The sequence below is a fragment of the Talaromyces proteolyticus genome (genome assembly GCF_021365285.1).
Source record: "Talaromyces proteolyticus strain PMI_201 chromosome Unknown BGW36scaffold_14, whole genome shotgun sequence".
Taxonomy (NCBI): domain Eukaryota; kingdom Fungi; phylum Ascomycota; class Eurotiomycetes; order Eurotiales; family Trichocomaceae; genus Talaromyces; species Talaromyces proteolyticus.
In genome coordinates, this window is record NW_025764290.1 from 1,386,845 (window position 1) to 1,412,585 (window position 25,741).

General features: G+C 45.4%; 12 protein-coding genes across 12 annotated transcripts; 4 read left to right on the top strand and 8 right to left on the bottom strand.

Moving 5' to 3' along the window:
• Positions 1–301: 301 nt before the first annotated feature.
• On the bottom strand, positions 302–799 carry BGW36DRAFT_441201 (uncharacterized protein). Its single transcript, XM_046221550.1, has one exon. It carries the CDS (start codon positions 740–742, stop codon positions 551–553), a length of 192 nt encoding a protein of 63 aa, XP_046066579.1. The 5' UTR covers positions 743–799; the 3' UTR covers positions 302–550.
• A 707-nt stretch (positions 800–1,506) lies between these two features.
• BGW36DRAFT_390555 (chitosanase) lies at positions 1,507–2,930 on the top strand. Its single transcript, XM_046217494.1, has one exon. It carries the CDS (start codon positions 1,840–1,842, stop codon positions 2,590–2,592), a length of 753 nt encoding a protein of 250 aa, XP_046066580.1. The 5' UTR covers positions 1,507–1,839; the 3' UTR covers positions 2,593–2,930.
• A 632-nt stretch (positions 2,931–3,562) lies between these two features.
• BGW36DRAFT_390557 (uncharacterized protein) lies at positions 3,563–4,799 on the top strand. The gene is made up of 3 exons (XM_046217495.1): positions 3,563–3,825; positions 3,891–4,299; positions 4,371–4,799. Exons 1-3 carry the CDS (start codon positions 3,652–3,654, stop codon positions 4,697–4,699), a joined length of 912 nt encoding a protein of 303 aa, XP_046066581.1. The 5' UTR covers positions 3,563–3,651; the 3' UTR covers positions 4,700–4,799.
• Positions 4,800–5,094: 295 nt separating this feature from the next.
• On the bottom strand, positions 5,095–6,192 carry BGW36DRAFT_390559 (putative ubiE/COQ5 methyltransferase). The gene has a single exon (XM_046217496.1). It carries the CDS (start codon positions 6,060–6,062, stop codon positions 5,241–5,243), a length of 822 nt encoding a protein of 273 aa, XP_046066582.1. The 5' UTR covers positions 6,063–6,192; the 3' UTR covers positions 5,095–5,240.
• Positions 6,193–7,023: 831 nt separating this feature from the next.
• BGW36DRAFT_365019 (uncharacterized protein) lies at positions 7,024–7,497 on the bottom strand (the record flags this gene model as incomplete). The annotated part of the gene is made up of 1 exon (XM_046214616.1): positions 7,024–7,497. The coding sequence occupies one exon, from the start codon at positions 7,495–7,497 to the stop codon at positions 7,024–7,026; it is 474 nt and encodes a 157-aa protein (XP_046066583.1).
• Positions 7,498–8,081: 584 nt separating this feature from the next.
• BGW36DRAFT_412109 (Alpha/Beta hydrolase protein) lies at positions 8,082–9,218 on the bottom strand. Its single transcript, XM_046219200.1, has one exon. The coding sequence runs from the start codon at positions 9,094–9,096 to the stop codon at positions 8,248–8,250; it is 849 nt and encodes a 282-aa protein (XP_046066584.1). The 5' UTR covers positions 9,097–9,218; the 3' UTR covers positions 8,082–8,247.
• A 14-nt stretch (positions 9,219–9,232) lies between these two features.
• On the top strand, positions 9,233–12,025 carry BGW36DRAFT_390562 (fungal-specific transcription factor domain-containing protein). Its single transcript, XM_046217497.1, has 4 exons — positions 9,233–9,810; positions 9,862–10,711; positions 10,769–11,445; positions 11,499–12,025. Exons 1-4 carry the CDS (start codon positions 9,599–9,601, stop codon positions 11,929–11,931), a joined length of 2,172 nt encoding a protein of 723 aa, XP_046066585.1. The 5' UTR covers positions 9,233–9,598; the 3' UTR covers positions 11,932–12,025.
• Positions 12,026–12,440: 415 nt separating this feature from the next.
• BGW36DRAFT_307157 (putative oxidoreductase) lies at positions 12,441–13,717 on the bottom strand (the record flags this gene model as incomplete). Its single annotated transcript, XM_046212217.1, has 4 exons — positions 12,441–12,812; positions 12,888–13,268; positions 13,330–13,604; positions 13,669–13,717. 4 exons carry the CDS (start codon positions 13,715–13,717, stop codon positions 12,441–12,443), a joined length of 1,077 nt encoding a protein of 358 aa, XP_046066586.1.
• Positions 13,718–16,083: 2,366 nt separating this feature from the next.
• On the bottom strand, positions 16,084–17,315 carry BGW36DRAFT_420662 (uncharacterized protein). Its single transcript, XM_046219513.1, has 2 exons — positions 17,074–17,315; positions 16,084–17,003 (listed from the first exon to the last, which is right to left on the bottom strand). Exons 1-2 carry the CDS (start codon positions 17,197–17,199, stop codon positions 16,278–16,280), a joined length of 852 nt encoding a protein of 283 aa, XP_046066587.1. The 5' UTR covers positions 17,200–17,315; the 3' UTR covers positions 16,084–16,277.
• Positions 17,316–18,056: 741 nt separating this feature from the next.
• BGW36DRAFT_329893 (fungal-specific transcription factor domain-containing protein) lies at positions 18,057–20,370 on the bottom strand. The gene is made up of 4 exons (XM_046212807.1): positions 19,810–20,370; positions 19,222–19,741; positions 18,654–19,154; positions 18,057–18,599 (listed from the first exon to the last, which is right to left on the bottom strand). Exons 1-4 carry the CDS (start codon positions 20,328–20,330, stop codon positions 18,384–18,386), a joined length of 1,758 nt encoding a protein of 585 aa, XP_046066588.1. The 5' UTR covers positions 20,331–20,370; the 3' UTR covers positions 18,057–18,383.
• A 541-nt stretch (positions 20,371–20,911) lies between these two features.
• BGW36DRAFT_365025 (putative monooxygenase) lies at positions 20,912–22,153 on the top strand (the record flags this gene model as incomplete). Its single annotated transcript, XM_046214617.1, has 1 exon — positions 20,912–22,153. The coding sequence occupies one exon, from the start codon at positions 20,912–20,914 to the stop codon at positions 22,151–22,153; it is 1,242 nt and encodes a 413-aa protein (XP_046066589.1).
• A 1,172-nt stretch (positions 22,154–23,325) lies between these two features.
• Positions 23,326–24,951, bottom strand: BGW36DRAFT_307697 (yapsin; the record flags this gene model as incomplete). The annotated part of the gene is made up of 3 exons (XM_046212259.1): positions 23,326–24,317; positions 24,390–24,711; positions 24,781–24,951. The coding sequence occupies 3 exons, from the start codon at positions 24,949–24,951 to the stop codon at positions 23,326–23,328; spliced, it is 1,485 nt and encodes a 494-aa protein (XP_046066590.1).
• Between the last annotated feature and the right edge of the window lie 790 nt (positions 24,952–25,741).

The following is a 25,741-nucleotide window of genomic DNA, read 5'->3' on the forward strand; positions in this document are numbered from 1 at the left end:
GACATCCAAAGAATCACCTATTAATTATGACATACTATTCTAAGCTAGCCTTTAGATGGTATATCCATGGTGATGTGTGCGCTTCTGTCAATGTAGTGTAATAAGAGATGCTAGGGTGCGACCCTTATCTTCTACTCAAATGCGATTCGAAGAACAGTAATGTCTAGACAGCCGAACAGATTACAAGATTACACGGTAAACGAAATCTGTTAATTTAAAAGTGTTTGTTATCAAACAACTGTTTATTTTGTTCGCTGTAAAGCATTCAGGCGCTCGTACCCGGTCTGTTCTTTACTGGTATTCTCCATCCCCTCATCCATTCTAATACAACCGCCGCGCTGGAAGTGATACGCTCAGAAGGCTCATGAATCAGCATTGATGTTAGAAGCTTCAGGAGACATGCCATTTCATCTACACCAAACTCGCACGCCGACGGCTGCTCTCGTCGGCCCATAATATACAGTCGCTCAGCCAATGGCCGAGAATATAGTGCATGACTTCGATCTGTGCCTGTTTTCCAAGAAATGTTTTGGAGGAAAAAGTCTAATTTTTACTGCCATTTGTCCCACCAACGTTTTGGAAGAGGTCCTAGAGCGCTTATCATCTCCGCGATTACATGGTCCTGGTCTGACATGAACCCCTCAAATAGAGCTTGATAAATTGGGACTTTTGGCTTTTTCAGGGTGTTCCCCAAGAATCTCAAAGAGTGGAGTGCATCCAGAGTCCACATATCTATAGCCATGCCTAGATGATCGCTGAAGAATACTTCTAGTAGGAGGATTATGATCGGGGTGTGTAATTTATTGCGCTGTTCATCTTAAAGAAACGCCTCACGAAAGTCCGAGATGATAGTTCTTGCATCCACAACATCCTCACTAGACTAAAGATCGTAGTAGGGGGAATGCAGTATTCAGAAACCACCGAGACATTCGGGATTCTATCTAGACGCTCCACAGGTAGTTTCTGAACCTCGCCTAGCCTGTGGTAACGCTGTTCGATAGAACAACTCTCCAAAATTGTACTTCGAAATGCAAATCTGTTTCTTAGATAGTAGTTCATAAGGGACTTTTTCGGTGGTCAAGTAGAAATGGAAATTATTTAGGCAATCTGGCAATGTAGTAGTAGATAACACCAAGGTAACCATTTCGTATTTTCACACCATGCGAGGTGGATAACAACAAACTGCTTCACAATTGCTTTTAGGGGCGATATTTAGTCAATGTGCATTACCCATGAGAAAAGTAAAAGGTTCGCCGAAGGTTTGCCGGATTGCCCGACTGTTTAATATTAGGATAGCCCCTGCCAAGTCAAGAGGCTTGCGAATGACTAATTAATGGACTGAAACTGCGTGAGACAAGAAGTAAGGTGGCCCGCCATTTAGATTCAAAGCCAAGCCGGACACGAAGTGGGCGGGCTTCGTGGGCGAATAATTGCGAGTAGCTAAAATCTAAACTGAGACCTAATGCTCCCATAACTCACCGTGACCATCTAGCATTCGTGGGGGCGGATCATCTAAACTATGCCGGGGAAATGCCAAGGGATTTGATCAGCGGGCTTTATAGGTAAACAGACGCCTACTCGAGATGATATTGTCCCCAGTTTACCGTCTGAGTCTTGGCCTGCGAGACAATTTCTAAATCAGCTATGCATCGGTCATTTTCGGTACATTGGAAAGATTTCCGATTTGGGGTCGAAATTTACTACTACTTAACAAGCAAATCTAGCAATTGGGCTTATAGTTGATGATGTATAAATTGGTGCTTCAACCTGCACAAGTTGACTCGTCCTCAAAGACAAAGTTTCTCCTTTCTACGTCTGAAACTAAGAGCATCAATCAAAATGAGAACTGGCGCACTAACTAGTCTGACCGTGGCAGCCCTGGCAGCCCCGGCACTGTCATACAACATTCCTGACAACGTGCAAGCCTTTTACGACAAGGTCAAGAACGGCGGTTCTTGCTCTGGTTCTGACCTCCTCCAAGGAGGCTTTTATGCCGAAGAAGGCGGGTCCACTGATTTCGGCTACTGCCAGAAATACTTTACAAACAAGGGCTTCTATCTCAAGGGATCCGGCTCGCAGCTTGCCGATATGGACATCGACTGCGACGGTGATCAAGATGGACTCGACTCACGCTGCGATTCTTCTGGTGATACCCAGCCTGATACAGCATTCAAAGACCAGGTTAATTCTGACTACGGCATTTCTGACCTGCGTGCTGATATCCATCCTTATGTCGTCTTGGGCAATTACGGCGATTACAGTCCCACTTTTCACCCTGAAGATGTCGGAATTAAACCTTTGAGTCTTGTTGCCGTGTTATGCAATAACAAGTTGATCTATGGGATCTGGGGAGATACAAATGGCGACGATGGCCCTCCGTTGATTGGCGAGGCCTCTCTGGCCGTTGGCACTGCTTGTTTCGGAGATAGTGTCAACGGTGACAGTGGCCACGAGGATACAGATGTTTTGTATATCGCTTTCGAGGGTGATGATGCCGTGCCAGGAACATCGGCGGACTGGTCGGCCTCATCTTATGAGGATTTCGCAGCGAGTATTAAGGACCTTGGTGACAAGCTAGTTGCTACCCTATGAAGTCGCTACTTGTCTTTTGAAACTATCATGGACCCATCTTTTCAGAAGATGGGGGTGGTATGTATATAAATGCTGCCTATAGAACCGTTCATGAAGGTCTCGAAAAAACACATTCTTCTGAGGTACATTGGAATTGTCAATTGAAGAGTCGCACCTGGTGTTGTATTATTCTATGAAATGTGTCTCAGTGTCAATCAAATGCCGATATCCCAAATTTGAGCTAACATTAAAACATCACCTTTGTAGTATCAGTACATAATGCCAAAATAATTGTGGTGGGATATGAAATTATTTCAACGATGTAGGTCGACCTCTTTGTGTTTTTTCCTACGGGCGACCTCATGTAGAAAAGTTACTTTAGCTTCTAGAAAAAGAACCAGAAAATTAACCTAAAGGGTTAGTAAGGATCTGCATAAACTATATCTGATCCAAAATGTTACTACGAAATTGGCACAATGGAGGAAGACGTGGTATGTGCAACGTGGAACCCTGTGTTTCATGAGAATGCATAATTATATGTTAATAAAATCTAGGCTCTTCCTTCTAGGCAATTTCGATCATCGCTTTAAAAACTATAATGTTTCCTATTCATTGCTTAATTTAATCATATCTTACAGGAAAAAGAATTCCACTGTGAGGTCTTGATCTTGAAAGGAAGGAAATCTCTTTTTTTTTCCTTGTATAGCTGCGACACAAGTCACTATGACTAATTTTCTCGACTTCCCATTGGACAAGTGAACTAGTTCCTTGAAATGAGTAATCGGCAAGCAGCCGCTAATGGTTAAGCTACGCCAAGGAAAATATTTCGGACTCGGTAGAATCGGCGGAATCGTTGAACCGATATGGAAAACGGTGCATCAATTTCTAGATTCGGGAGTATTCAGCAAGGCTCCTGCCCACTACTACATAGTTAGATATGTATAGAATTGCCTGGGGCACTTGAAAAAATGAAGATAAATAAGAGGAATGTCGTCCTTATACCTGTAATTAAATGTTTGAGAATTTACCAAATTTTGACTTAAGCAGCCTTAAAATCTCAAACTTGAAAACACTTCCAAAATGTCTGAAATTATTGTCGTCTTTGGTGCTACGGGTAAACAGGGGGGCTCCGTTATCCAAGCAATCCAGAATGATCAATCTCTCGCTGCACGTTTTAAAATTCGAGCTGTTACACGCAATCTGTCGTCATCAGCTGCCCAGAAACTCGTGGACAAGGGGCTGGAAGTGATCCAGGTCTGCACTCAATCAAAATCGCTCATAGTATGCAAAACCCCGAACTAAATTTCAATTCTCTGTAGGGAGACATGTCGGTGTATGAGTCTGTCGAAAAGGTTGTCTCTGGTGCGGATACAGTGTTTCTGGTCACAAACTTCTGGGAGCAATGTGAACGCTCCATCGAGGTATCGCAGGGAAAAAATGTGACCGACGCCTGTAAAGTGGCCGGGGTCCAGCATCTCATTTTCTCTAGCCTTATAGATGCTAGTGAAGAAAGCAAGGGTGCCTGGGTCAATATTCCCCATTTCGATGGAAAGGCTGAAATTGAACGATACATTCGTCAGTCTGGAGTTCCCGCATCCTTTATTCTCGCCGGAACTTATATGACCGAGATTGAGGGGATGTTACAAAGGCATGACGGCAACTACGTAATTGCGTTGCCGTTGAATAGCAATGCTGAAATTCCACTGCTTGATGCTAGTGAAGATACTGGTGAGTGCTCTATCATTCGGTGTTTTTATTTGGTCAATCCATCCCTGATCAAGGCCTTTTCCATCCTTCAGGGTTATTTGTCAAAGCAGCCATCAAAAACCATAAATCCGTGCTCGGCCAACGTATATACGCATCCGCGGCCTACTATACTATTGAACAAATCATAGAGGATTTCTCAAAGGTCACTGGCAAGGCTGCTACGTTCATGAAAGTCACCGAAGAGCAGTTCAAATCTTTCCTCCCACCTAACAAGGCAGTGGAAGTTTTTGAAACTCTAATGATGACACAAACCACCGGTTACTATGCTGGGGCCGATTTAACTGACAGTCTGAAATTGTTGGATGGTAAGCCAACCGAGTGGAAGGGTTATGTGGCTAAGAACCGTGAAAAGTGGTTGTGATTTGCCTTCTCATGTCAGTTATCTGGAAGACTGAAATTACACTCGGCGAATAAATTGAATTTCCATCTCTAAACTCAAACTAACTCTATAGTATACACGGAAATATTGATTATTAAATTGATTAAAACGTTCTTTGGAGTAAAACCGAGTCAACTGTTTGTAGTATTTGTCACTTTTGTTCCTAACTTGCTTCTAACCATCGTATTCTTGGAAGGGAAGGGGCTACAGTGTTCGAATGTAAATCTATATCTTGGTGCATAAAAATTCAGTGCATGTATATAGTTCTTGTGCGGGTTATTGAATGATTCACCATGATGAAAACCGAAAGGAATAGATTAGATGCAGCAAGAGTGTACATGTACAGCCCAATTATAAAACTTAAGAATAGTCATCATATAGAATTAACCTACTAAATATTAGTAAATGCACATTAAGAAAACACTAATATCTCCTAAGAGGGGCTACAGAAACGAGCCCCGTACTACAATGAGTCGTCTGCGACATATCAATTGATTTCTCGGGTGGTTACCAAGTTCGTAAACTACTCCTTTCTGCAGATAACCTCTGCACTGAGAATAGAAATCCATGCATCCTCATGCTCACCCCATATTTTCCAGGCGTTAGATACTTCCTTGAGATCATCACTAGTAGCCAGCTTTGCGTCAATGGCAGTTGTAGCGAATGACGATGCCACCGACCGCTCGGTCCACGCGTCGGCCCACCATTTCACCTCATCTTTCTGACTATAGCACCAGTTACTCGAAGAACATTTGATATTGGTAAACCCAGCCTGTTTGGCCCACACATGTAGCACGCGACCAGCATCTGGCTCGCCCCCGTTGTGTCGAGCAACCTTGTCATACAGAGACTGCCAACCCTTTAATCCTTCGACATCTGGGTACCATAACCACGCTCCGTAGTCAGCTTCACGAGCAGCCACAAGCCCGCCGGACTTAGTTACACGTTTCATTTCCTTCAGAATGCCAACTGGATTACCAACATGCTGTAGAACCTGATGGCAAAGCACAACGTCAAAGCTACCATCTGCATACGCCAGTCCATTTGCATCACCCTCAACAAATTCAATGTTTGTGATACCCTTTTCCTGTGCAAGAGCACGTGCCTGTTTCAAAACAATGTCACCGGCTCTTTCAAGACCAATAACATGGCCGCTGGGGACATAATTGGCAAGATCAACCGTTATAGTGCCACCTCCACATCCAATATCGAGAATCTTCATGTCAGGCTTAAGATAAGGGAGTAGATAGCCAGCTGAGTTGAGTGCCGTTCTCCAGTTATGAGATCGGATAACAGATGAATGGTGTCCATGCGTGTAAGTAGCTAGCTCTGTTTTGGAACTCATTTTGTGATAGTATGATAAATAACAAAAAAGGTTGATACAATTTGGACCTCGTTGTGTAAAAATACTTGTTTCTTAATGGCAAGCAAATTGTATCACTCCCTTTATATATCAATTGATCGCACCAGAAATGTATAGATGATGATAACAATGCCTCGCCGACATCGGAGGGTTCGGAGCCCACCAGCGGGGTAACACGTCCACATTATACCTCTTTGAACAACAATTCACCAATCATCAATGATGCTTATTGTCTGCAACTTCTACAGGGCTATAATTGTCGTGGTTCAATGCCGATATGCCGCTTACGTAGTCTGGCAGAATAGTACAGAGAAGGCTTACTTTCCGATCGACAGATAATTGGACTATGTATATACATGTATATCTAGAGTATGCTTGTCAAGCAGGATTTGCTTGTAGTCAATATATAGCGTTTAATAGCAAAGGCAATATAATGCCGATAGCTTAGGCCAGTTAACAAATAACTTCAATTGAAAAGGTAATATTATATGTAAACTTGTTAAGCAAGAATAAGCCACATCTTTACGTAGACTTGCATCTTTCCTGGCCGTCAATTTAACAACCCTGAAACTAGCGCACCGACTTCATTAACCACCTTGTTAAATGATGATAATTGAGGTCGGGTTCTGTTGATTTATGATTCCTCAAATATAATCATCAAAATGCTCAAGTGTGATGCTCGGATACTTCACATTATGTCCCATGCTTAAATATTATACATGTATTTATCATATATCAAACTCAACCAAAAAAGGTTGATGGGTAATCTGAGTCTCTAGGGATCCTGAGTTTCCTCGAAAGACTTAAAAAATGTGTATTCCAATCGCACGTCATATGCTAATATCAGTAACTTCGTTCAGATGCAAACCCCAGAAATTTCCCGGAAATATGTATAAGTCACGCTGGCAATTGACAATATAGTCCCACAGTTATCCAATAGCTTTTAAGCAGCTGCTTTAGCAAAGGAAACTGCCTCACAGGTTTTTGGTGCTTGGGTGGACTTTGCAGCCCAGTACAATTGTTTTCCGGTGTCCTGTTCTTCACATGCGAAGAAACCGTGAAATCCGCTTTGGCTTAAAGTCAAAGAGCCATTTTTCGAAAATGCGAAGCCCGTGGTAGGAGTTTCATAGGCGAAAAGAACCTCACTAAGATTTCCTGGTCCGCCATAGAGGTTTGTTAAAGTCAAGGCAACGAACGATGTGTCTACCTCAATCTCGAGCAGGCCCTTCTCGTTGACAAGCGCCTTCGTAGCGGACGATTCTTTATCGACCACGAGTCCGATCATGGCTCCTCGGCTGACTGTTGTATAAGAAAGGTATTCGCCCTTAGCAGTCTCGAGATACGCTTTACTGTCACCAAGAACAGCAATTGGCGAAGCCGTCACGAGGGAAAGGAGCGAAAGAATGGAAGACCGCATTCTGGAGGTATGCTCGTGCTTTATTTTGTTGGATGCGAAGTTGTCGGTATTGAAAGGCTTACAGGAGTCGATTTCGCCATGACACCGGTTTGGAAATCAGACCTTTAAAGCCATAGTTCCGGATTTCGGTTCAGGACTAGCAAATAAGTTGATGTAACTTAGTAGTCGATCTGGCTCGCAAGGGAAGGAAAATGATTGGTACAATGGCTGAAGTTAAGTACCAAATAGCGATAGAAAACCCGATTGCTACCGCGGATTGCTGGATTTGATCCTACCAGGCCACCTTCAACTGGTGTGTCGCATCACTAGACGAACAAATGACAAATTACCGATGCCGTGTCATGGCTAAGAGCAGTTGTGTGGGGGCTGTTGGTTGATCCAGGACGATCAAAATTTAAGACAGCGCCGAACCCCGGTCCAGAAGCCAGTGAAATGCAACGCATTCCTGGCAGATGCATCTAGTGACACAAAAAAAGTTTCATATGACGTTAATGTTTGTTCGGGCGTATTTCCTATAAAGCTGAAGCAAGATCGTGGATTTTGCTAGGAATGACGAATCCTAAAACGGACAAAAGTTGCGAATTGTCAGTTTGTAATATATGTTGCTAGTATGAATTATATCACGCGTTTTTACTCTCTAGAGATTGTCTAGGCTTTTCAAATATGGTCTCAAAAAAATCTATATTCCGGGCAATTCATCAGTACACCTTTTGGCATATGCAGAACATTCTGGTCTAACATTCACGAATTCTACTTCAAAAACGCCGTCAATATAGCAGTTATTTGCTCCGGCTTGTCTTCCGGTGAGAAGTGGCCGCAGTGATCAATGACCTCCAAGCTTGAGCCAGGAATCGCCAGATTCAACTTATGAGCCCAGTCTAGCACCTGCCAGGTGTCATTGGCTCCCCATATAATTTTCACAGGCAGTTTTCCAAGTTCGTGATATCGATGGGAAATCTCCAGCGTGTGCTTTGGATCGTAATGTTTTACTTGATGCTGAAATAGACTGGCTTGTCCAACGGGACCTGAGATATAATCCAGATATACATCCAGACTGCTCTCTGCCAGGCTCTGTTGATCGAGCACAGCAGACAAAAGCCACTCTCTGAAGTGTGCTCGATGTTGTTTGTCCTCTACATTGATCAATCTTTCTAGTCCCATCTCCATTTGCTCTTTAGTGCGTCTGGAAGGATAGCTGTCAAAGCTAACGACGTCAATTAGCGCCAATGATCTTACTCGGTGAGGTGAAAATATTGAAAATCGTTGCGCTATTCCTCCGCCAATATCGTGGGCAATAAGGTGGAATGAATCTATTCTCCAGAATGCCAATAAGCCTTCTAGGATTGGAACCTGACCTGATATCGACGTATCCACGGAAGGGTCTTCAGGGCGCTCAGACAGCCCATACCCGAGAAGATCAAAAACATATACATGGTGTCCTGCTGAAACTAAACCCGGTAGGACGTTGCGCCATATGAGCGAAGAAGACGGTGTTCCATGAATTAGGACGACTGGGTAAGTATCACTTTGGGTGCCGTAAACGCCATAGGCAATGCGCCACCCGTTGATCAATACATTCTCAGTTGCAAGTGGCTTCATAGCGATGGTAATAGTAGAATTTTGAAGGTATATTCACAATCCATTTTTGGAAGAGAAGCTTTGAACAAACAATATTATATAGTCATTGGTCTGACCGTCGACTTGTATTTGTAAGCTGGTGGGGTGCGCTCATCTCATGATCGGGGAGTCGGTCCGTCGTATTATCTGGTCTGTGAATGGTCTTGTATTTGATGCGGAAATAGTCAACTCTTAGGATTTTTCTTCGCCCAGAGCTTGAAGGTGTCCTTTCTAATGCTATAATTCTAGAATTTACCCACTTTTGTGCCTTGATAAAGAAAATATAAACATGAGTCCAATAGTGGACAATCTTATAGATATTGTCGGTCTTCGGCTGCCGGAAGCCGGGCAGGTTGCCGCACCCGACAACCATCACTTACAATAAGGCTCTACGTGATAGTTGTATTCTACATTAACCACATCCCAAGATGTGAAGCAATATGCTCTATAATCTCGTCTACAGGTCATACTACAGTAAGTCATAATGTCAGCGCCGCCAGCTTCATCGCATATCCACAGCCGAAAGCGTCCGATTAGCAACGACGCCGACATTGCATCGTTTCGCGCATGCGACCAATGTCGGAGCCGCAAGATCAAATGTGATCGCCAGCAGCCCGAATGTTCCAACTGTCGCAAGGCTGGAATGGTGTGCGATTTCTCAGACGCAATGAAACGCGTCAATCATGCAAAGCGCCTGTATCTACCCCTCTTACTAAAGTAAAAGTATAGGGCTGAGTTAGGGAACAGACATGATGAATTCTCCAGCGTAACATCCCGGTTGGATCGTGTTGAGGCAGCATTGTCCAAGCTGCCTGAGCAAATAGCTCGTTATTTACCGTCCCAAGGGTACGGGCCTACATCCCTGGCTCCGATGAAGAACAGTCGCCCAGCACCTCAAATCCACGGTGGAGAGCTAGGCTCTATTCTAGCTATCCAGGCAATAGATGATAGCACCGCATTGGAGACACCTAAAAAATGGCAGCCTAAATTCGAAAGGATACAGATCGCCCAGGGTGGAGAGCGCATTTTCGGATACCCTGCAGCAGTGACTCTTTTCATATCTACAAAAAGGCAGGTAGAAAAAGCAGTAACTGAGACTGGCAAAGACCATTCCTCAAACGACGACTACTTAACGGCTCTCGCCCGTGAGAAGCACTATGTTCAAACCGAGTTTCGCAAACTGTTGCAAACCTTTCCTTGCAATGATCCTTGCCATGAGCCCCTCACGAAACCCGATGACAGGGCGATTAGCACGCCGCCGAGAATATTGCTTGAACCTGCTCTACCGTTCTTTCTAAAAAATTTTAACGTACATATTCCGATATTCGACGAGGAAGATCTCCGGAACATGATTGATGAGCATTACCAGCAGAAGAATGATAGTCGTTCCCGTGTTGCCAGGTCACTGATCCTGAATAATATAATTTTACTTAGTCTCACTCTAGGAACCCAGACAAATACAGAAACAGATTCGCATATGGGAACAATGGGCGAAGACTTGATCCCGTCGTTCCGGAAAAACTGCGATAGGGCATTGGCCAATCTATTTGAATTTAACGGGCCTCGTCAGCGTAACGTCCAGGCCCTGGTGACCCTTGTAAGTTGGATGAATTAGATATTCTCTACGCATAGTCTCTGTGCTAAAGTCGTGCAGGCATTGGTCGCACGCGTTTGCTATGGGTGCTCTGTTTTTGAAAGGGTCTGTCAGATGGCCTGCCAAGTAGCACGCTCTATAGGTCTCAACCGTGGCCAACGGCCATCAGCGGCATCGTGGGATCAAATGTGCCACCAAGAGCGACTATTTTGGGCGATATATATGCTTGACAAGCAAAGAGTCTTTCTGAATGGCCAGCCCTGCGATTTATACCTATTCGACTCTGACCTCCAACTTGCCCATTGTAGCGAGAACGCTACGTATCATCAGCGCCTGAATGCTGCACACGTACATATGATGACCATCTGGGAAGAAATCTTCATTGCGCTTTACTCCTGTCGTGGCGCACGGGCGAGTTATTCTCATCGTAATCACCAAGCCGACAAGTTACGAAATTGCATCAACGAGTGGGGCATTCAACATCATGACTTGCTTAGGGAAGGGGGCCCTACAACCGGAAGTCTCCTCGGCAGCGATTCTTTACAGATAGAATTGAAATATGGCTATCATGTGACGCAAGTTCTTATTAATCGCTGTGACGTGCTGGAAGCCAACCAGGGGCGAACGATCACCCATGCACGCACCGCGCTTCAACTCTTAACGTCACTTAACAATTTAGAATCTTTAGAAACCGATCATCTAGTAGCTATATCTAGAATGCATCGCAATTACCCCCCGTCGCATTCCATGATTTGTTAACGGTGTGCCTGACAAAGGGGGTCGATGGGAGGGAGGAGGATATCAGGCTTCTTCAAGCTGTCGAACAAAGTTTTCTTCTGATCCATCAATCACAGTTCCCATGCTATCAAGAACGGCTCTTCCAAGGACTCCGCTGGTGTATTCGTACGTTGAATATCGTCTATGAGGCTGTGAATACCACCGACCGAAACCCTATCCTCGGGCAACATTCATCAAACGAGAATTCCACAGCATCAGACATGACTTTAACTGACGGTTGCTTATATGTGCCTTTTCGAGAGGCTGCCACTGTAGATCACCAATTATCTTGGGGTGATGAGATGTTGCAAAACGGTTTGGGGAATGCAACGATACCTGACGTGTCATTCGAAACTGGATTTCTCGACTTTGATTTCTATCAACGCCTCTTTCAGCAAGAATCCTGGGATCTGTCTACATCGCTCGACCCGTCTGCAAATAGATAGTTTCGTTTTTGACACAGCACTTATTTGTTTGTATTTAGCGTATTATACGGCAATGGAATAGTAATGCTAGAAGAGGAGTCTTTGTCTGTTGACGGGTTTCGGCTGCCGAACGTCGTATCGCTAATTTTTATTTTCACGTAAATGTTGCTGTATTACTTTACCTATGTCAATTGTGATTACTTGGTGATTAGTCAACTCTTCAACTGGTGTATCAAGCTTATTCTACATGGATGATTTTCATCCATACCATTGCATAACTTGAATCTAAACCGAAGCGACTTTTATCATTGATATCTTATAGTCTACGAGGGTGCATCACATGCTATAGCATCAATTATAATTGACTAGGCATCAGCCATCAGCCACCTTACCTCATTGAGTGCGGAGAACCTTGAAAACGTGACGAAAGAAGAATTATGAACATGTAGTCTTTCAATTGAATCTAAGTTTTCATAAATCGGAAACAAATGTACAAAAGAAATTTTGATCGTTAATATATTGAACACGCTTTACAACTTGGAAGTCTCAATGCGGCGTCCAATCTCATCAAACTCGATCTTCTTGCCAGTAATCAAGCTTTCTTGCAGCGCACATCCAATCTTGACCGCGTTCACGGCACCTTCCAGCCTCATCGGTGGAGGGGTGTTATCTAGACAGCAAGCCGTGAACTCATTGGCCTCGGTGATGAAGGCTTCCCGAAAGCGACCGTAGTAATCGGGAGGAATTTCGCGGCGGATACCGGTGGATTCGTAGAGATTGACGAGATTAAGCTGCGGCTGTGTGTTAACTGCAATCTTGCCTTCTGTTCCGAAAATCTCGGTAGTATCTTCCTGGCCAGCGGCCATCATGCGAGAGCAGTATAGCTGGGCGATTTTTCCACCCTATTGAAGAAATCGTCAGCATGTAGGTGTACTAAAGTCATAGTCATATTATATATTTGTCCAAGGACGACTTACATAAAATTCGATAATACCAATAGCATTGTCGCGGTCATTATGCTTGCGTAGTTCTGGTTGCACAGCAGTGATTCCCACCGCAGAAACACTCTTGACTACACTGTTTTCGCCGAAAAACCACAAGGCAAGGTCAATGTCGTGTATTGAGCAGTCGACAAAGATGCCACCACTGAATTCAGCATATGCAACAAAGAATCCGGATGGGTCCAGCTTGTCGCATGTCTGCGACCGAAAGACGGAGGGTACGCCAATGTCGCCATTGGTCATTCGCCGGTGAGCATCGCGATAAGAAGCATCGAATCGCCGGGAGAAACCACAGATGACTTTTTGGGCAGGGTGTTTTTTGATGGATTGTTTATATGCTGTTACGACGGTTTGCGACTGGCAAAGTCTGGTCAGCATTGTGCGAAGTATCTAAAGAGAGTTTGGAGGGGGTACTTACAATGTCAGGACTCGTGCTCAGTGGCTTCTCGCACAAAACATGTAATCCTTTCTCAATAGCCTTGATAGCCTGTTCGGCGTGCACAGTTGTTGCGCTCGAAACAACAACTGCCTGCAGTGTCGATTCTTGCTTGAGCAGCTCATCAAAGTCTAAGTATGTTCGCACCGATGGAAATTCCCTCTTGGCAGCATCGAGCTCGGCTTGCACGGGCGAGCTAACAGCAATGAGCTCGGCACGAGGAGTCAGGGTTGCGAAATGGCGTGCATGGCGAAGACCTATCAGTTGCAAGTCAATTGACAATCCGAATCGCAAACGAGTTGGATGCTGTGTTGCACGTACCCATACGGCCGAGGCCAGCCACCGCTACCTGTAGCTTCGGAGACGACATTATCAAGGAAAAAAATCTGGTAGATCTATAACAAAGAAACTCGAGCTCGACAAGGGTAACGTGAACTAGAAGAGCAAAAAGACACTCTTGTCAAGCAATTGGGAGGGGGGGTTGGAGCTAATATTACTATTGAACGGCGGTACTTTACCGAGCTGTTAGAATATTTTCTAGACCACAGACAGCTAGCTGTACCTGTGAGAGTACCACGGACAACGGTATGCCAATTCCGATGCACCAGACCCATAGACACTCCACAGGGGGGAAGCAGTCTCCATCTTCTGCGGGGTATACAGCCCAATCGATAACGCCCGCAGCGTGCCGCATGCAGTAAAAGGCGGCGAGAACTGCCCTCGTCGAGATGCCCCCACAGATCAGCGGCGGCGCGACCGGAAATTGGTTTCCCTCATAGTTCGATCAGCAGCTGGATGACCGGGCCTTATTGATCATTATGATTGCATTCTTGGCTTGTACCATTATCCATGTCTAAGTGTGTTCAAACATATATAATCACGTCGGCTTCCGGCTTGGTTGTTGCTAATGGTCGGAGTGAAAAGCGATAGTAGAGTTATTACTAGTATTGTATGAGAGGAGCGGTGTGCATTGCTCCTAGCACTAGCCGAGTAGGGAACATACGACTCTGGTAACCAGACCGCAATCGACCACGGATCGCAATTATGGCTTGAAAAACTATGAGAGCGGCACTGGGGAAATCAGCAGCTTAAATGCACAAGAACTTGTGGAATTGAGCAAGGTATTCTTTATCTCTTACTTCGGTAGACTTGCGAGGCGGCGAACGTTTCTTTGTCGCCATGTCAAAGTCAAACCGAATCTAGGGGTGTTTATTGGTGAAAAAAAGAGAGAGAGAAAGGCTTCGATTGTCTATATGAATGATCAAGAAGGCCTTATACACGTAGTCGGTGACCATACGGCATATATCAATTGATATCAGAAGCTGTGGGCGGAAAATATCTGGAAACGCCCGGAAATAAGTTTGATGCCAGTGAAAACGGGGACAATGCTATGCACACCCTGTCTAAGTAGTGATACTGTATGTAGATGGAAATTGCAAGAATACATGGCCGCATGGTCTTCGGTCTAGATTATATCATCATCTTCTAGACAGACCCTAAGGGCCGAATAAGCATATAAAGAGGAGCGGCCTCTTAGGACTGGGTGGTTATTGGTAGGTTTAGTCCGATACATACTACGACTTGAGACCAGTGCACTCGGAGAGTATCGACACCATAGGCCATGCCTATTCTACAGTCTCAAGCAGATCTTACATGCAAAACTTTCTCTCCCGTCTCCTAGGCCTCTTCCTAGCGTGGGGTCTGGATATCCCTAGCAGTATTTCGCTCGCTCGTTGAGGTGTGGCCAAAAGAAGCTGTCCTGGCAGTCCACTGTCACATTCGCACAGATTATCAACCACTGTATCGCCCAGAAAACCAGCATCGAGTGGGGACCCGCACAAATTCGTGAGACAACAAAGTGGTCGGTCGAAGGCAAAAAGAAGATGATGGAGCACCGAATGATGCGCGAAAGGGTTTACCCTCTTTGTTGATGTGGTTCCGGGCCGGTTGTATTGTTTCATAGCGTATCTGGCCAATATTAACGAGGTAGATGCTTATAATGGCAACTTTGACGACTGGTTAGTAGGACCCTCACTGCTGCAATGCTCATTACTGTGATCTTCACGACTTGGTATGTGGATTTCTCAAGGCCGTGGGGGGAATTGTTAAGCTCGGCATCGACGAGCTATCCAGGGAGTGAGCGGCCAACCGGGCTCATCCTAACCGACGGCTTAAAGTTCCTAGGCCTGGAGTACTTAGGGGCAGATTGTGGCGCCATGGATGTGGAGGAATCGACTAAAATCAAGTTGCTAGGGAGTGAGACTTCAGAGAGCATAAATCAGGGTCGTGGCGCTAGTTTCTGTGAGGTTTGCAGCCAGAGTTTGTCCGGAAAGGATAAGGGTATGTCTGTGGTGTAGGACGGGCGGGTGTCGGCACTCTCGGATCCCTCATTGATTCTAGCTAGTGGTTGAGCGGCAGAAAGGGATGTAGAGACTGCGGGCGATCGGAGCAATGGAATCGGGCTATGGGAAATTGGCGTCGCGATACTGGTTGAGATGAGGCCTTTCACTAAAGATCGAGTTGCAATGCTATCCTCGGTTTGTGATGTTTGCGATGTTTGCTATGGGTCGCTACGGGTAGCGCTATTCTGGCGGTAGCTTGGCGTTACTGCCCGAAACCTAAGGCACTAAGGCCCAACCTCAGGATCTTTTACCTTCTTGTTTGGATAGCAGCTGCTCACAGGTAAGGTAGGACGATGCGAACATCAGCATCTCACCATATAAAGAAACGTTCAGGTAGAAGGGAGATATGACATTCCAATTTCTATCTATGACAAATGAAAGCAGAGAAATGCCTCTAATTATCCTTGGCTAAACTGGCCAATGTTTTGTGATCGATATAAAAAAAGACGCAACAAGTGGAACTGAAGAGAAGGGCTCTAATGTCCAGATTTATGGATAGTTCGAGGTTTCAGAACACGAAGAGATCATCTAGGAAGCCGAATCAACATTAGTGGAAGAGAAGGGTTCCTTCACCCCTTCCTCACTGTCTCGGCTCGGCCTAGCATCACTGAAAGCGATATTCAACGCGCGATAATCCCAGTTGCGGCCGAAGAACAAGATGGCGAAACTAAGACCAGGCACCATGAGTAAGTCAAGCACACCGAAAAAGATAAAACTGCCGGTTACGCCAATGTAATTGCCACCATCGGTCAGGCCAAAGGCAATCGGGTAGAGAATCCACAAAAGATTCAACCATCCAGCAAGAATAATATAGTCTCGGTCAACACCAAGCAAGGCTGCAGACTCGCGGCTCTCGTTTATGGTACTCATCGCCAGGATGAGCCACGCGAATGTGCCAAAGGCGAAGAAGCCCCATTTGTAGTCCGAAGTAGTGTATGCGGCCACAAGATAGCTGACCACCCAGAAGCATGCGAGAGCGATGTTGCAGATGATTGTGGTCCACGAAACGCCCGATACTAAGCCGAGTCCCAAGGCAAGTGAGGGGAAGGCGACGGCCCAGTTGACGTACTTGGCATAGAACATCTGGCGAACAACACCATTGCCGAGATGATCAACCTGTTTAACTGCACTCCAACCCAGATCTGCAGCTTGTGCGTAGTATGTCATGGCGCCAACAATTAGGGCGAAGGTGAACAGGTAGTGGAAAACTCTTTCACTCTCTTTTGCCGCGAAGGAAAGCACTAGAAGGCCGATCTACAGAATTTTTTGTATCAGCAGATCAAATCATACCAAAAGTGCTATTCAAAGAATCCTGGGAACTCACAAAAGAGAGGACATAAATGGCTGTAACAGCCCAGAGCCAGTCAGATCCATGTACAGATAGAGCCTCGTCCACCCCCGTGACAGGGTTGACATTCAGGGCATCATTCCCACGCTCGAGTAAGATCATTGCAAAATTGATTTCTTGGATCACTTGCTGTAAATAATCGAGTCCACTGACTAAGATATATGTGCTGTCAATATTTCTAGAATATGCCTATAAGGTTCGATGGGATAGCTTGGACGTTGAAAGACGCAGAGGGAAGTCTGGCTCTTATAACCATTGAGCTAACAAACAACTCTACTACGGAGATGGATAAAAATAACCGCAGCGTATAAGTGTGACAAATGGTGGAATTCGTCGAATACGCTTGTTTCCATGCCCCTTCGTTCAGCTATTTGTAATCATCAGTGATATTCCAGCACGTTATCAAAGCTAAGAAGAGAAATATCCCCGGTTTTCCAAATTATTATGAATCTTATTAGGTACGCTAGTACTCCGTTCTTAGATCTACGTTCCTGCTCGGCAAATTGTTTTTAAAGTTTGTAGGATCAAGATTTTTAATCAATTTTCCGAAGTTGAAATAGACCTTGAAAAATCGGGGAAATAATTACTTGTTTTCTTTGATCATAAATGCTTTTCGATTGAAACTTTCATGAAATACCTGAAGAAAAGTCTTCCAACATTACAGTGTCAAAATTAACGTTGCTTTCAGTGTAACTCTTCTAGACTCTAGAGGATTCGCGAAACCTTTCGAAACTAATTTTCCGAGATTGGTCAATACGTTTCTTTAGCAAGTTAGACCAACTTCATGAAGGCCCCTTGCACCATGAGCCACCTTATAGCGAATAGAGTTAATTAAGAAATTTCAAACATTATTTGGGCTGATAGTTGTATTGGTGGCAATTGAAATGATGACAATTTCTTCAGAATCAATGAGCAATTGTTTTTTAATTAATCATACATAACTGAAATGCCCCACATAGATCAAATTTACATGCTCATCAAGTGTTTAATAAATAAATCCGAATTAAAAGTAGCAACCTGTTGAGTAAGTTAAACAAGGGGAGAGGAAAGTTTGTGCCAACGGGGGAGCAAGGATTATCGCACCGGAGATGAGCAAGTATATGATTGCGTAGGTTAGCCTTACTTACTCCTTAGCAAAAAACTATGACCGTAAAGGGAAAAGGAAGTAATTATATGGTTTGTGGTCATGACCGCTATTTTGTATCTGTTCGTGGAAAGAAAAACTTCCGTCTCGGTGCAAGTAGTCAATTAAGCGCGAAGTATTACTGACCACTTGTACAGAATAGTCATCTCGAAATGTGATTGAACAACTCGTTGGTTTTAGAAATGCACGACTGTGGCAGCAAATCTAAATAGCTTTTTTCGTGACTGTTAACATTCTTCAGCTCGCGGAATATGTGGAATAGCTCCTGGAGTCGCAACTGAAAAGGTTCGCCACGATGCATATTGTGGTAGAGGAACTCGGCGCAGAAGAATAAGGGAATAGGCATCAAGGGATGGATCTATGTAGATAAGAATCAGCAAATGAGTATGATTGATTTATACATATGGTTCACCTTCGAGACGGGTAGCTCGCGCAGCGTCGTGGCAAAATAAATGATAGTCGAAGACGCTTCTAAAGCTCTGTTTTGGTAATTGGAAAGTTCGCAACTTTTATTCAACGGGTCGACAGCTATAGCTGCTGATTCTATCATAGCTTTGCAGAAGTATACAACCGTGGCCTGACCTAAGATATGAACAAACAACAGCAAAGGATCATAAGATTCAATTGGCGAGGGATAGCATTGAGACAAGATATCGAGTCTCTCTGTCAGTAGGCCATCCAACCACTGACGTTGCTCTGCACAGTCTAGTACCATATCTCCGTAGGCCTTGGAGATGTTGTGCCTCTGGCTTTGAAGTAGGCTACGTCCACAAATGGTAGTCAATATAAGACACTCATTGAATGAAGACCGCACTTTGAGGTTAGGGTCGGTCATGGCTTCGGATAGGAAAGGCCCTAGCTCATAATGCCCAGTCTGGAATTCGGCATCTGGTGCTGGTAATCGAGTGCAAATCTGCGAGTTATGGAGAGGGGTGATCAGTGTCTCTGGTCTGCTTGGTATGTATCTTCCCAATCCTTACCACATGTTCATTCAGTGTGATAGGCCAGTCATCGCGCATGCTGATTACATGGTCCAGAAAATAAGCCATCCAGAACACCCGGCGTTTCTCTTCAACCCCAATCAAATCACCACACTGAGGAGAATATGAACCGCGTCTGTGAATAGGACTATCGATGTCATGATACCGCATTGCCTGCACCAAGCGAAAAGCCCGGCCAGCGCTCATCCAGGCTTGTCGGTGATAGGCGCGCATTGACTCAAATGTTACTAATAGCACCCATGCTTGGGCCAACTCCGCGCCGGCACCGCTATGCTCATTTGGCTCGACACTGAGACGCTCTAGCATCCCCTTCGTCTCTTGGTAAAGGGGCTCTACCATATCGTAAAATTGAGCCGAAAGCAGCGAGGCTAGCGACCACATAGCGTATTGCAAACACCTACTCGACTCCGTTTTGATACTGGATTTAGACCACGACAAATACCGCCGTTGATGAAGAATTGGTATTGATGGATGCACGCGGTCCAAATAGAGTTGATCTCTAGAGAATATTGTCAGCGTACATACGCCACTTACTCTCACAAGGAACACCAGGAGCTATGTCTTTACAATTCAGCGTGCAAGATATCCGTCGGAGGGATACAGATGTTGGAAGCGGCCAATGTCGACGAAAATGACCGTCCATTGGACAGAGGCGTCAGAGCAGCTGGCACGAACACCTGAGACTCCGCCGTTGCCTGTGGTAGATGTACCTCTGTTGTATCAATCACGGCGATCTCCGCCACGCCTCCTGGCGATGCCGAGAGTGTTGCCTCGTTGGTGTCCGGGGCATTACCATGAAGATCCTCTTGTTGCTGATGAGCCAATAAACGATCCTCCAACATAGCCTCCAGGTGCACTAGACGATTCTTCAGGGCCTTTAGGTGCCCTTTCTTCGGCCCTCGGACACCACGCTGCGTCACCTCGCATAGGATTCCCGTCTCCTGACAGAGTCCGCATTGCGGCTGCTGCCCATCGCAACGCAGCTTGCGACGCCGGCACTCATCACACGCGACTCTTAGACGCTGCATGGGGGGTCTGCGCGTTGCACTTGACGATGGCGTCCCATGTTCTTCGGAATAATGCGCCATAGGCAAGGAATCTGGAGTAAAAAAATTATACGGATTTTCTTTATTTCCTGTCGAAGAGCTAAGGTGGATGTTGGTACGGGGAGGAGCCTGGAACTTGCAGAGGCCCAAGAGAATAATCCAGTGATTCAGACCCACACGCTTGCTCCCTAAGTAAGCGCTTAATACCCGTTCCAGTCAAAAGTTTAGTGTTGGTTGTTGGATTAATTGAACCAGTCAGCTCCTTTACTGCTTAAGTAAGATATTCCTGACCATTCACATACTCCAGTTGCTGCTATTATTTATTTCTCCGACAGGTCGAAATTAATTATCCGAGTCACGAAAACATTTATCCGGCAGACTTGAAATGTTTCATCTTGTTGGTTTTCTATTTTATTGTCTTTCTGTTTACAGAAATTGAGGAAAGATTTTATTTTATTCAATACTCTAGGTCAATAAAATTATGTTTAAATCTCTCTTTTCACGTGAACAGTAGATATAGCCCCAAATAGAAGGCCTACCCTCACTCTCCCACCTGGCCACAGACCATATCTTTTTGTTCTGCAGCTTGTTCATAAATAGACACGACACATTCCCTTTTAAGAATGGAACCAAATACAGGACAGTTTATTGCAGGGAAGCGAATTATCGTGGCTGGTGCTAGCTTTGCCGGGCTGGCATTTGTGACTGCCCTCGAACAGCTCTGGAACTCATCGCTGGATCGCCCTGAAGTCGTGGTTTTTGAGCAACACCAACGCGAGGAGTCTATACAGAAAGATCCCTATGTACTTTGCATCAACGGAGGTAGCCAGAATGAGGGGCTGGTTGTATTACAGCAATTGGATCTGCTAGATGATATACGTCCGCACTCTACACTCAATAGCGGCGATATACGAGTGTGGAGTGGCGACTGGAAACAGCTCTCATCTATCAACCCAAAGCCATATGGAAATCTACCAGCAGCAACGATGCGTATCTCACGACAAGATCTTAAACGCATTCTTGTGGAGAAAGCTGAGAAGACGAAGACAATCTGGAAATGGGGATCGCCCTGTTTGGCAGCAGAGCGACTTCCAAATGGAAAGATACGTGTCAAGATCTCCACGGAGGAAGGGTCACAAATATCAACACATGATTGTGATCTTCTCGTAGCTGCAGACGGAGCAAACAGTATTATTCGAGCCAGCTTCCGACCCAACGATATGAAATTACAATACACGGGTCTAACCCAGATTGGTGGAATCTCTCGTCTGCCCAACGGACTTCCTCATCCAATTCACGAAGATTATGGCCTACAGATGTCCTCGGGAGAAGGCATATGCTGCATATACAACCCCTTCGGCTGTGAGACCATCGGCTGGGCACTGAGTTGGAGACAGCCTGAAAGAGAAGTCAAAAGTGGTCCATTTACACAGGAGGAATTGGCAGCACTGAAAGAAGAAGCCTTGAAGACAGGGTCCATGTTTCAAGAACCATTTAAAACCATAGTGGAGGCTACAGACCCACAAACTCCATTTATTCGTCCAGCAAAGGAAAAGACCGCTTTCGCCCACGATTCTAGTTTAAAGGGTGCTGTGTTCATCGGTGACGCTAATCATGTTCTGAGCCCCTATGAATTTGTCGGGGCAAACTTAGCACTCAAGGATGGCTGGGATTTGGCAGAACAGATTTGCTGCAATACTTCAATGGAGACAACCGTCGCAGCGTACGACAAGCTCAGTATTCCCCGCTTCGAAGACGTTTACAATTTCTCGCATACGAGAATTGGGTTTGGTCACAGCACCGGATTGAAGTGGACCTTCTACAAACATGGAATGGCTGTTCAAAGGGTCTTCGGGAAAAAGTAAATAATGTACACGACGTGCATACAAGGTTTCGGAAATTGGACCTCAAATACCTCTCTCCATATTCATCTCACTTAAATCCGCAATCAAGCCACCGTATAATGATAATAGCTCTCGTAGCAACAGCCCACATGAATATTTGAACTGTGGAGAGAAATTTCCTATCTGGATTTGTAAAATACGATTGAAAACGCCTCACGCGGCTAGATGCCTTGTTGTCCTTATTCGTTGGTTGAGTAAATCAGATATTTCTAGCACTTGATTATCGTGAGTAAATTTGAATCAGAGAAGATCATTTGTTAACAAAGTTTGACAGGAACTAATAAACAAGTGAAGTCTGGTCTTCAGTCTCTAAATTATCGGCAGAATTGTCGGATATACCGAATGGATCACCGATCAACGTTCAACTTGAAACATCCAATCTGACCCATGACTGTATCAACAAGCATCGCACCAATCCACGCTCCGACGACTCACTCGAACGCATGATTCTGTGAAAATTAAGATACAGGAAAGTTTCGGTTACATCGCGACAGGCAGATCTCCACCAATTTCAATCAAACTCCGAGCCATTTGGCGCCTAGAAATACTAAGTAGGCAACTGATTAAGTGAATTATTCTCGTCATCAGTTGCACCAGACGTTCCCGCGAATAGCTATAAGTACTCTACATTGGCCCAGATCCAAACCTGCTTATTTATCAGAAAAGTTGAAGTCAATTTTGGACGTGTAATATTATACCATGGTACCTGAGCCGGGCTTCACTCTGGAAGTACTGGCTATTTTCCTTGGACAGTGCCATGCTGAAGAAAATATTACTTCAGGTACTTATTTTTATGGCAGCTCCCGTGAAGGAGAGTCAACTGCGATTTAGAGTCACGGAATTGCAGCCATTGAGAGAGTGCGGAATAGGGGTGGCGCAGACTAGCTAACAATCTAAACCAATGGTAGTTCTTTTCCACTGCTACTGTGGGTTGCTTCTTCCTTGAATGTGATTGGCTTTTTGGGGCATAGTTCGATGCTTCTGTCAACATTGAATATCAGTTATAGAGAAATTAAGATATGCCCAAAGAGGATGGAAGAATGTACTGAGAGTATTAAATAATCAAATATAAGACTAAGCTTATCAATATTATCCACATCTACGGTATGGGAAACCCTGGCAAAGGCGAGAGGCTATACTACAAGGAGGAGACCAGCACCAGCAAGACCAGAAAGAAGATGTTTTGCGTTGCTCGTGGGGAAGGTTGCCAGCCCAGAAGAAGTACTCGTCGAAGCAGCGCTGTGTGCAGCGCTTGCAGTAGAGGTAGCGCCACTGCTTCCCGAACTCGTTCCAGTCGAGCCTACAGGGACGGTCGACACAATCGCGCTGTTAGTTGCCGTCGCAGCGCCGTTTCCCGTAGCAGTTGAAACGGCAGAAGGTACCAGAGTCGCACCTGGCACTGCACTGGATCCAGTGCCTATCTCCAGGATGTCATCGTCACCGGGGTTGAAGTTTGTGTTTGCAAGGGAAATCTCATTGTTTTCGAGATCGTAGACAACGTAAGCACTACGAAGAAAGGTATCTCCTAAGAGGTTCAGTCCCGCGGCACTGGGCACAATACCAAATACACAAGTCCCCTTGGGGAAACCAGCCTCGGTGCCGTTCAAGATCAATTGGCTGATGGCGACGGTGATCTGTGCGCCGGAGAAGTTATATGTCACGTTATAGTCCTTTTCAACCGCATTGCAGTCAATATATGCTGCTGCAGCTTTTTCATCATATGTCACATCCAGATCCTTGTAGATGTTGTTGACAAGTGCTTCGGGCAATGCTGTGAAGGAGGTGCCTGTATCGAGTGATACCGCCAGTGGAAGATTGTTCGTGTAACTTTTGGATTGGGAGCTGGTTTGCACGGAGACCTCGGTCAAAGCAATAGCAAGGGAGTAATACTGGTTATACACTGGAACGATAGGAAGCGTCTGAAGTTCGCCCTTGTATTTAGCTTTGTTTACACCTCCGAATAGGATGGTGCCCGTAGCAGCACTTATATCATTTAGCCACAAACTATAAGCAGCAGATTTAGTGGCACCACTAGCAGCGAGAGCATATGGCAGGTTGTCATATGTCTTGTTTTCGTGATCGGCCGCGTATGTGGAGATTTTGTATCCAACACCAGCGATACCCTCTAGACGCACAGTCAGTATCAGAAAGAAAGATGTATGTTCAGGTCGTAAGATGCAGATTTGGAAGTGCTTACGCGGAATAGTAGATGATTCGGCAACTATGAATTGGAAATTATCGACTGTTGAATTTCCCAGCCCCAGGGTATCCGTCGCATAGGAGCCATAGGAATTGGAGCCGTCCCCGTATGTGGCGTTGAATGCAAGGTCCAAGCCCTTATATGTGGACGAAGCACTGGAGTTGTACAAGCCAAATGGCTTGCAGGGGTCATTTCCACCTGAGCATATGGACGAATTCGCCACGTTCACCCATAAATCACTACTACCAGTATCCAGAGTAAGTGAAAATGTCTGCGGCGGTGAACCCAGGGTCAGGTTTACTAGATAGCTTAATTGTTGCTGTCAAGATATATAAGTTTTGAAACTGGGCTGACATATTGGATTGGGGCTGATTTGCGTGACACTCACGTTGTTTGAGATAGTTACACCTAGAGTGGAATCTCTTTTTTGAATAGTCTGGGCAGCTTGCCTGCGCTGCACAGGCAGCTTCACGACAGCCGGGGAATCGCGCTTATGAAGTGAAAGCGCACTGGCAGACGAGGTCGCCGTCACGACAAGAAGTACTAAAGCGCCGCGCATTGTGAAAATCTTCCACTTGCTTCACGAACGAGATGCAACGCGCAATACTGACAGCAACAGCAGAACTCCTCGACAAATCAAGGGCAGGGAAACTGCCGCGTCAGAGGTGGGAACAGGCCTCCTTTTCAGTGGCCGAGAATGGTGTCTCATTCTCGCAATGTAGTAACGACTGTGGCGTTTATCCTAGCCTGCTTGGACGTTGGTCAAGTGTACGCGACAACTCCTGACACTAACCAGCCAGTCAGATCCTGCTGCTCCTCTAGTACGTTGGAGGCCAAGCTCTCGTTGCGGGCCGCAAAGCTTGCGGCGCCCACTGGGGAACAAGTCTTGTTGAGGGTGCTGCAAGCGAGTTGTGCTAATTCTGTTGATTTTTAAGCCATTTACGGCCTAAGCTGTGTGTTTCCGGTGCGCTCCGAAAAGCCTCATCAAGAAATCGAATTGCAATTGGATGCAAAGGGCTGGTGCCTGGTGGAGAGGTGGCCGGACCCTGGCGGATGACGCCCCCGTCGCGACATTAATAACGACAGTAGTATAGTTATGACATTAATAATAGCATGGTTACATTCAGACTTTCTTTAGAGCTTGTTGCTCTGCCAGTGTCCTGCAGTGCGGCTCAACTTTCAGGTCATGACTGAGTCTTAATGTGTACCAGGAACTGCCCAGGTGTGGCGCAATATCTGCCCGACCAGTATTTTCGTTGTGTATTAATAATCCATGTATTGGTTTTCGGCAACGAGCCTCTGAGAGTCTCGTTATGCGGGCAAAACCCCATGCAAGCCTGATACAATAT

What these genes read in the sequence shown, in the direction of transcription:
- BGW36DRAFT_420662 (XM_046219513.1), bottom strand. Translation starts at nt 17,199, where the DNA reads ATGATCTTACTCGAGCGTGGGAATGATGCCCTGAATGTCAACCCTGTC. An exon ending in CCATTTATGTCCTCTCTTTT is followed by an intron (nt 17,004 to 17,073) that starts GTGAGTTCCCAG and finishes AAAATTCTGTAG; the next exon opens with ATCGGCCTTCTAGTGCTTTC.
- BGW36DRAFT_329893 (XM_046212807.1), bottom strand. Translation starts at nt 20,330, where the DNA reads ATGGCGCATTATTCCGAAGAACATGGGACGCCATCGTCAAGTGCAACG. An exon ending in GATATCTTGCACGCTGAATT is followed by an intron (nt 19,742 to 19,809) that starts GTAAAGACATAG and finishes AATATTCTCTAG; the next exon opens with AGATCAACTCTATTTGGACC. An exon ending in GCGAGCTACCCGTCTCGAAG is followed by an intron (nt 18,600 to 18,653) that starts GTGAACCATATG and finishes TTATCTACATAG; the next exon opens with ATCCATCCCTTGATGCCTAT.
- BGW36DRAFT_390559 (XM_046217496.1), bottom strand. Translation starts at nt 6,062, where the DNA reads ATGAGTTCCAAAACAGAGCTAGCTACTTACACGCATGGACACCATTCA.
- BGW36DRAFT_390557 (XM_046217495.1), top strand. Translation starts at nt 3,652, where the DNA reads ATGTCTGAAATTATTGTCGTCTTTGGTGCTACGGGTAAACAGGGGGGC. An exon ending in AGGGGCTGGAAGTGATCCAG is followed by an intron (nt 3,826 to 3,890) that starts GTCTGCACTCAA and finishes AATTCTCTGTAG; the next exon opens with GGAGACATGTCGGTGTATGA. An exon ending in TGATGCTAGTGAAGATACTG is followed by an intron (nt 4,300 to 4,370) that starts GTGAGTGCTCTA and finishes TCCATCCTTCAG; the next exon opens with GGTTATTTGTCAAAGCAGCC.
- BGW36DRAFT_390562 (XM_046217497.1), top strand. Translation starts at nt 9,599, where the DNA reads ATGTCAGCGCCGCCAGCTTCATCGCATATCCACAGCCGAAAGCGTCCG. An exon ending in TCCAGGCCCTGGTGACCCTT is followed by an intron (nt 10,712 to 10,768) that starts GTAAGTTGGATG and finishes AAAGTCGTGCAG; the next exon opens with GCATTGGTCGCACGCGTTTG. An exon ending in ATGCATCGCAATTACCCCCC is followed by an intron (nt 11,446 to 11,498) that starts GTCGCATTCCAT and finishes GGTCGATGGGAG; the next exon opens with GGAGGAGGATATCAGGCTTC.
- BGW36DRAFT_412109 (XM_046219200.1), bottom strand. Translation starts at nt 9,096, where the DNA reads ATGAAGCCACTTGCAACTGAGAATGTATTGATCAACGGGTGGCGCATT.
- BGW36DRAFT_441201 (XM_046221550.1), bottom strand. Translation starts at nt 742, where the DNA reads ATGGCTATAGATATGTGGACTCTGGATGCACTCCACTCTTTGAGATTC.
- BGW36DRAFT_390555 (XM_046217494.1), top strand. Translation starts at nt 1,840, where the DNA reads ATGAGAACTGGCGCACTAACTAGTCTGACCGTGGCAGCCCTGGCAGCC.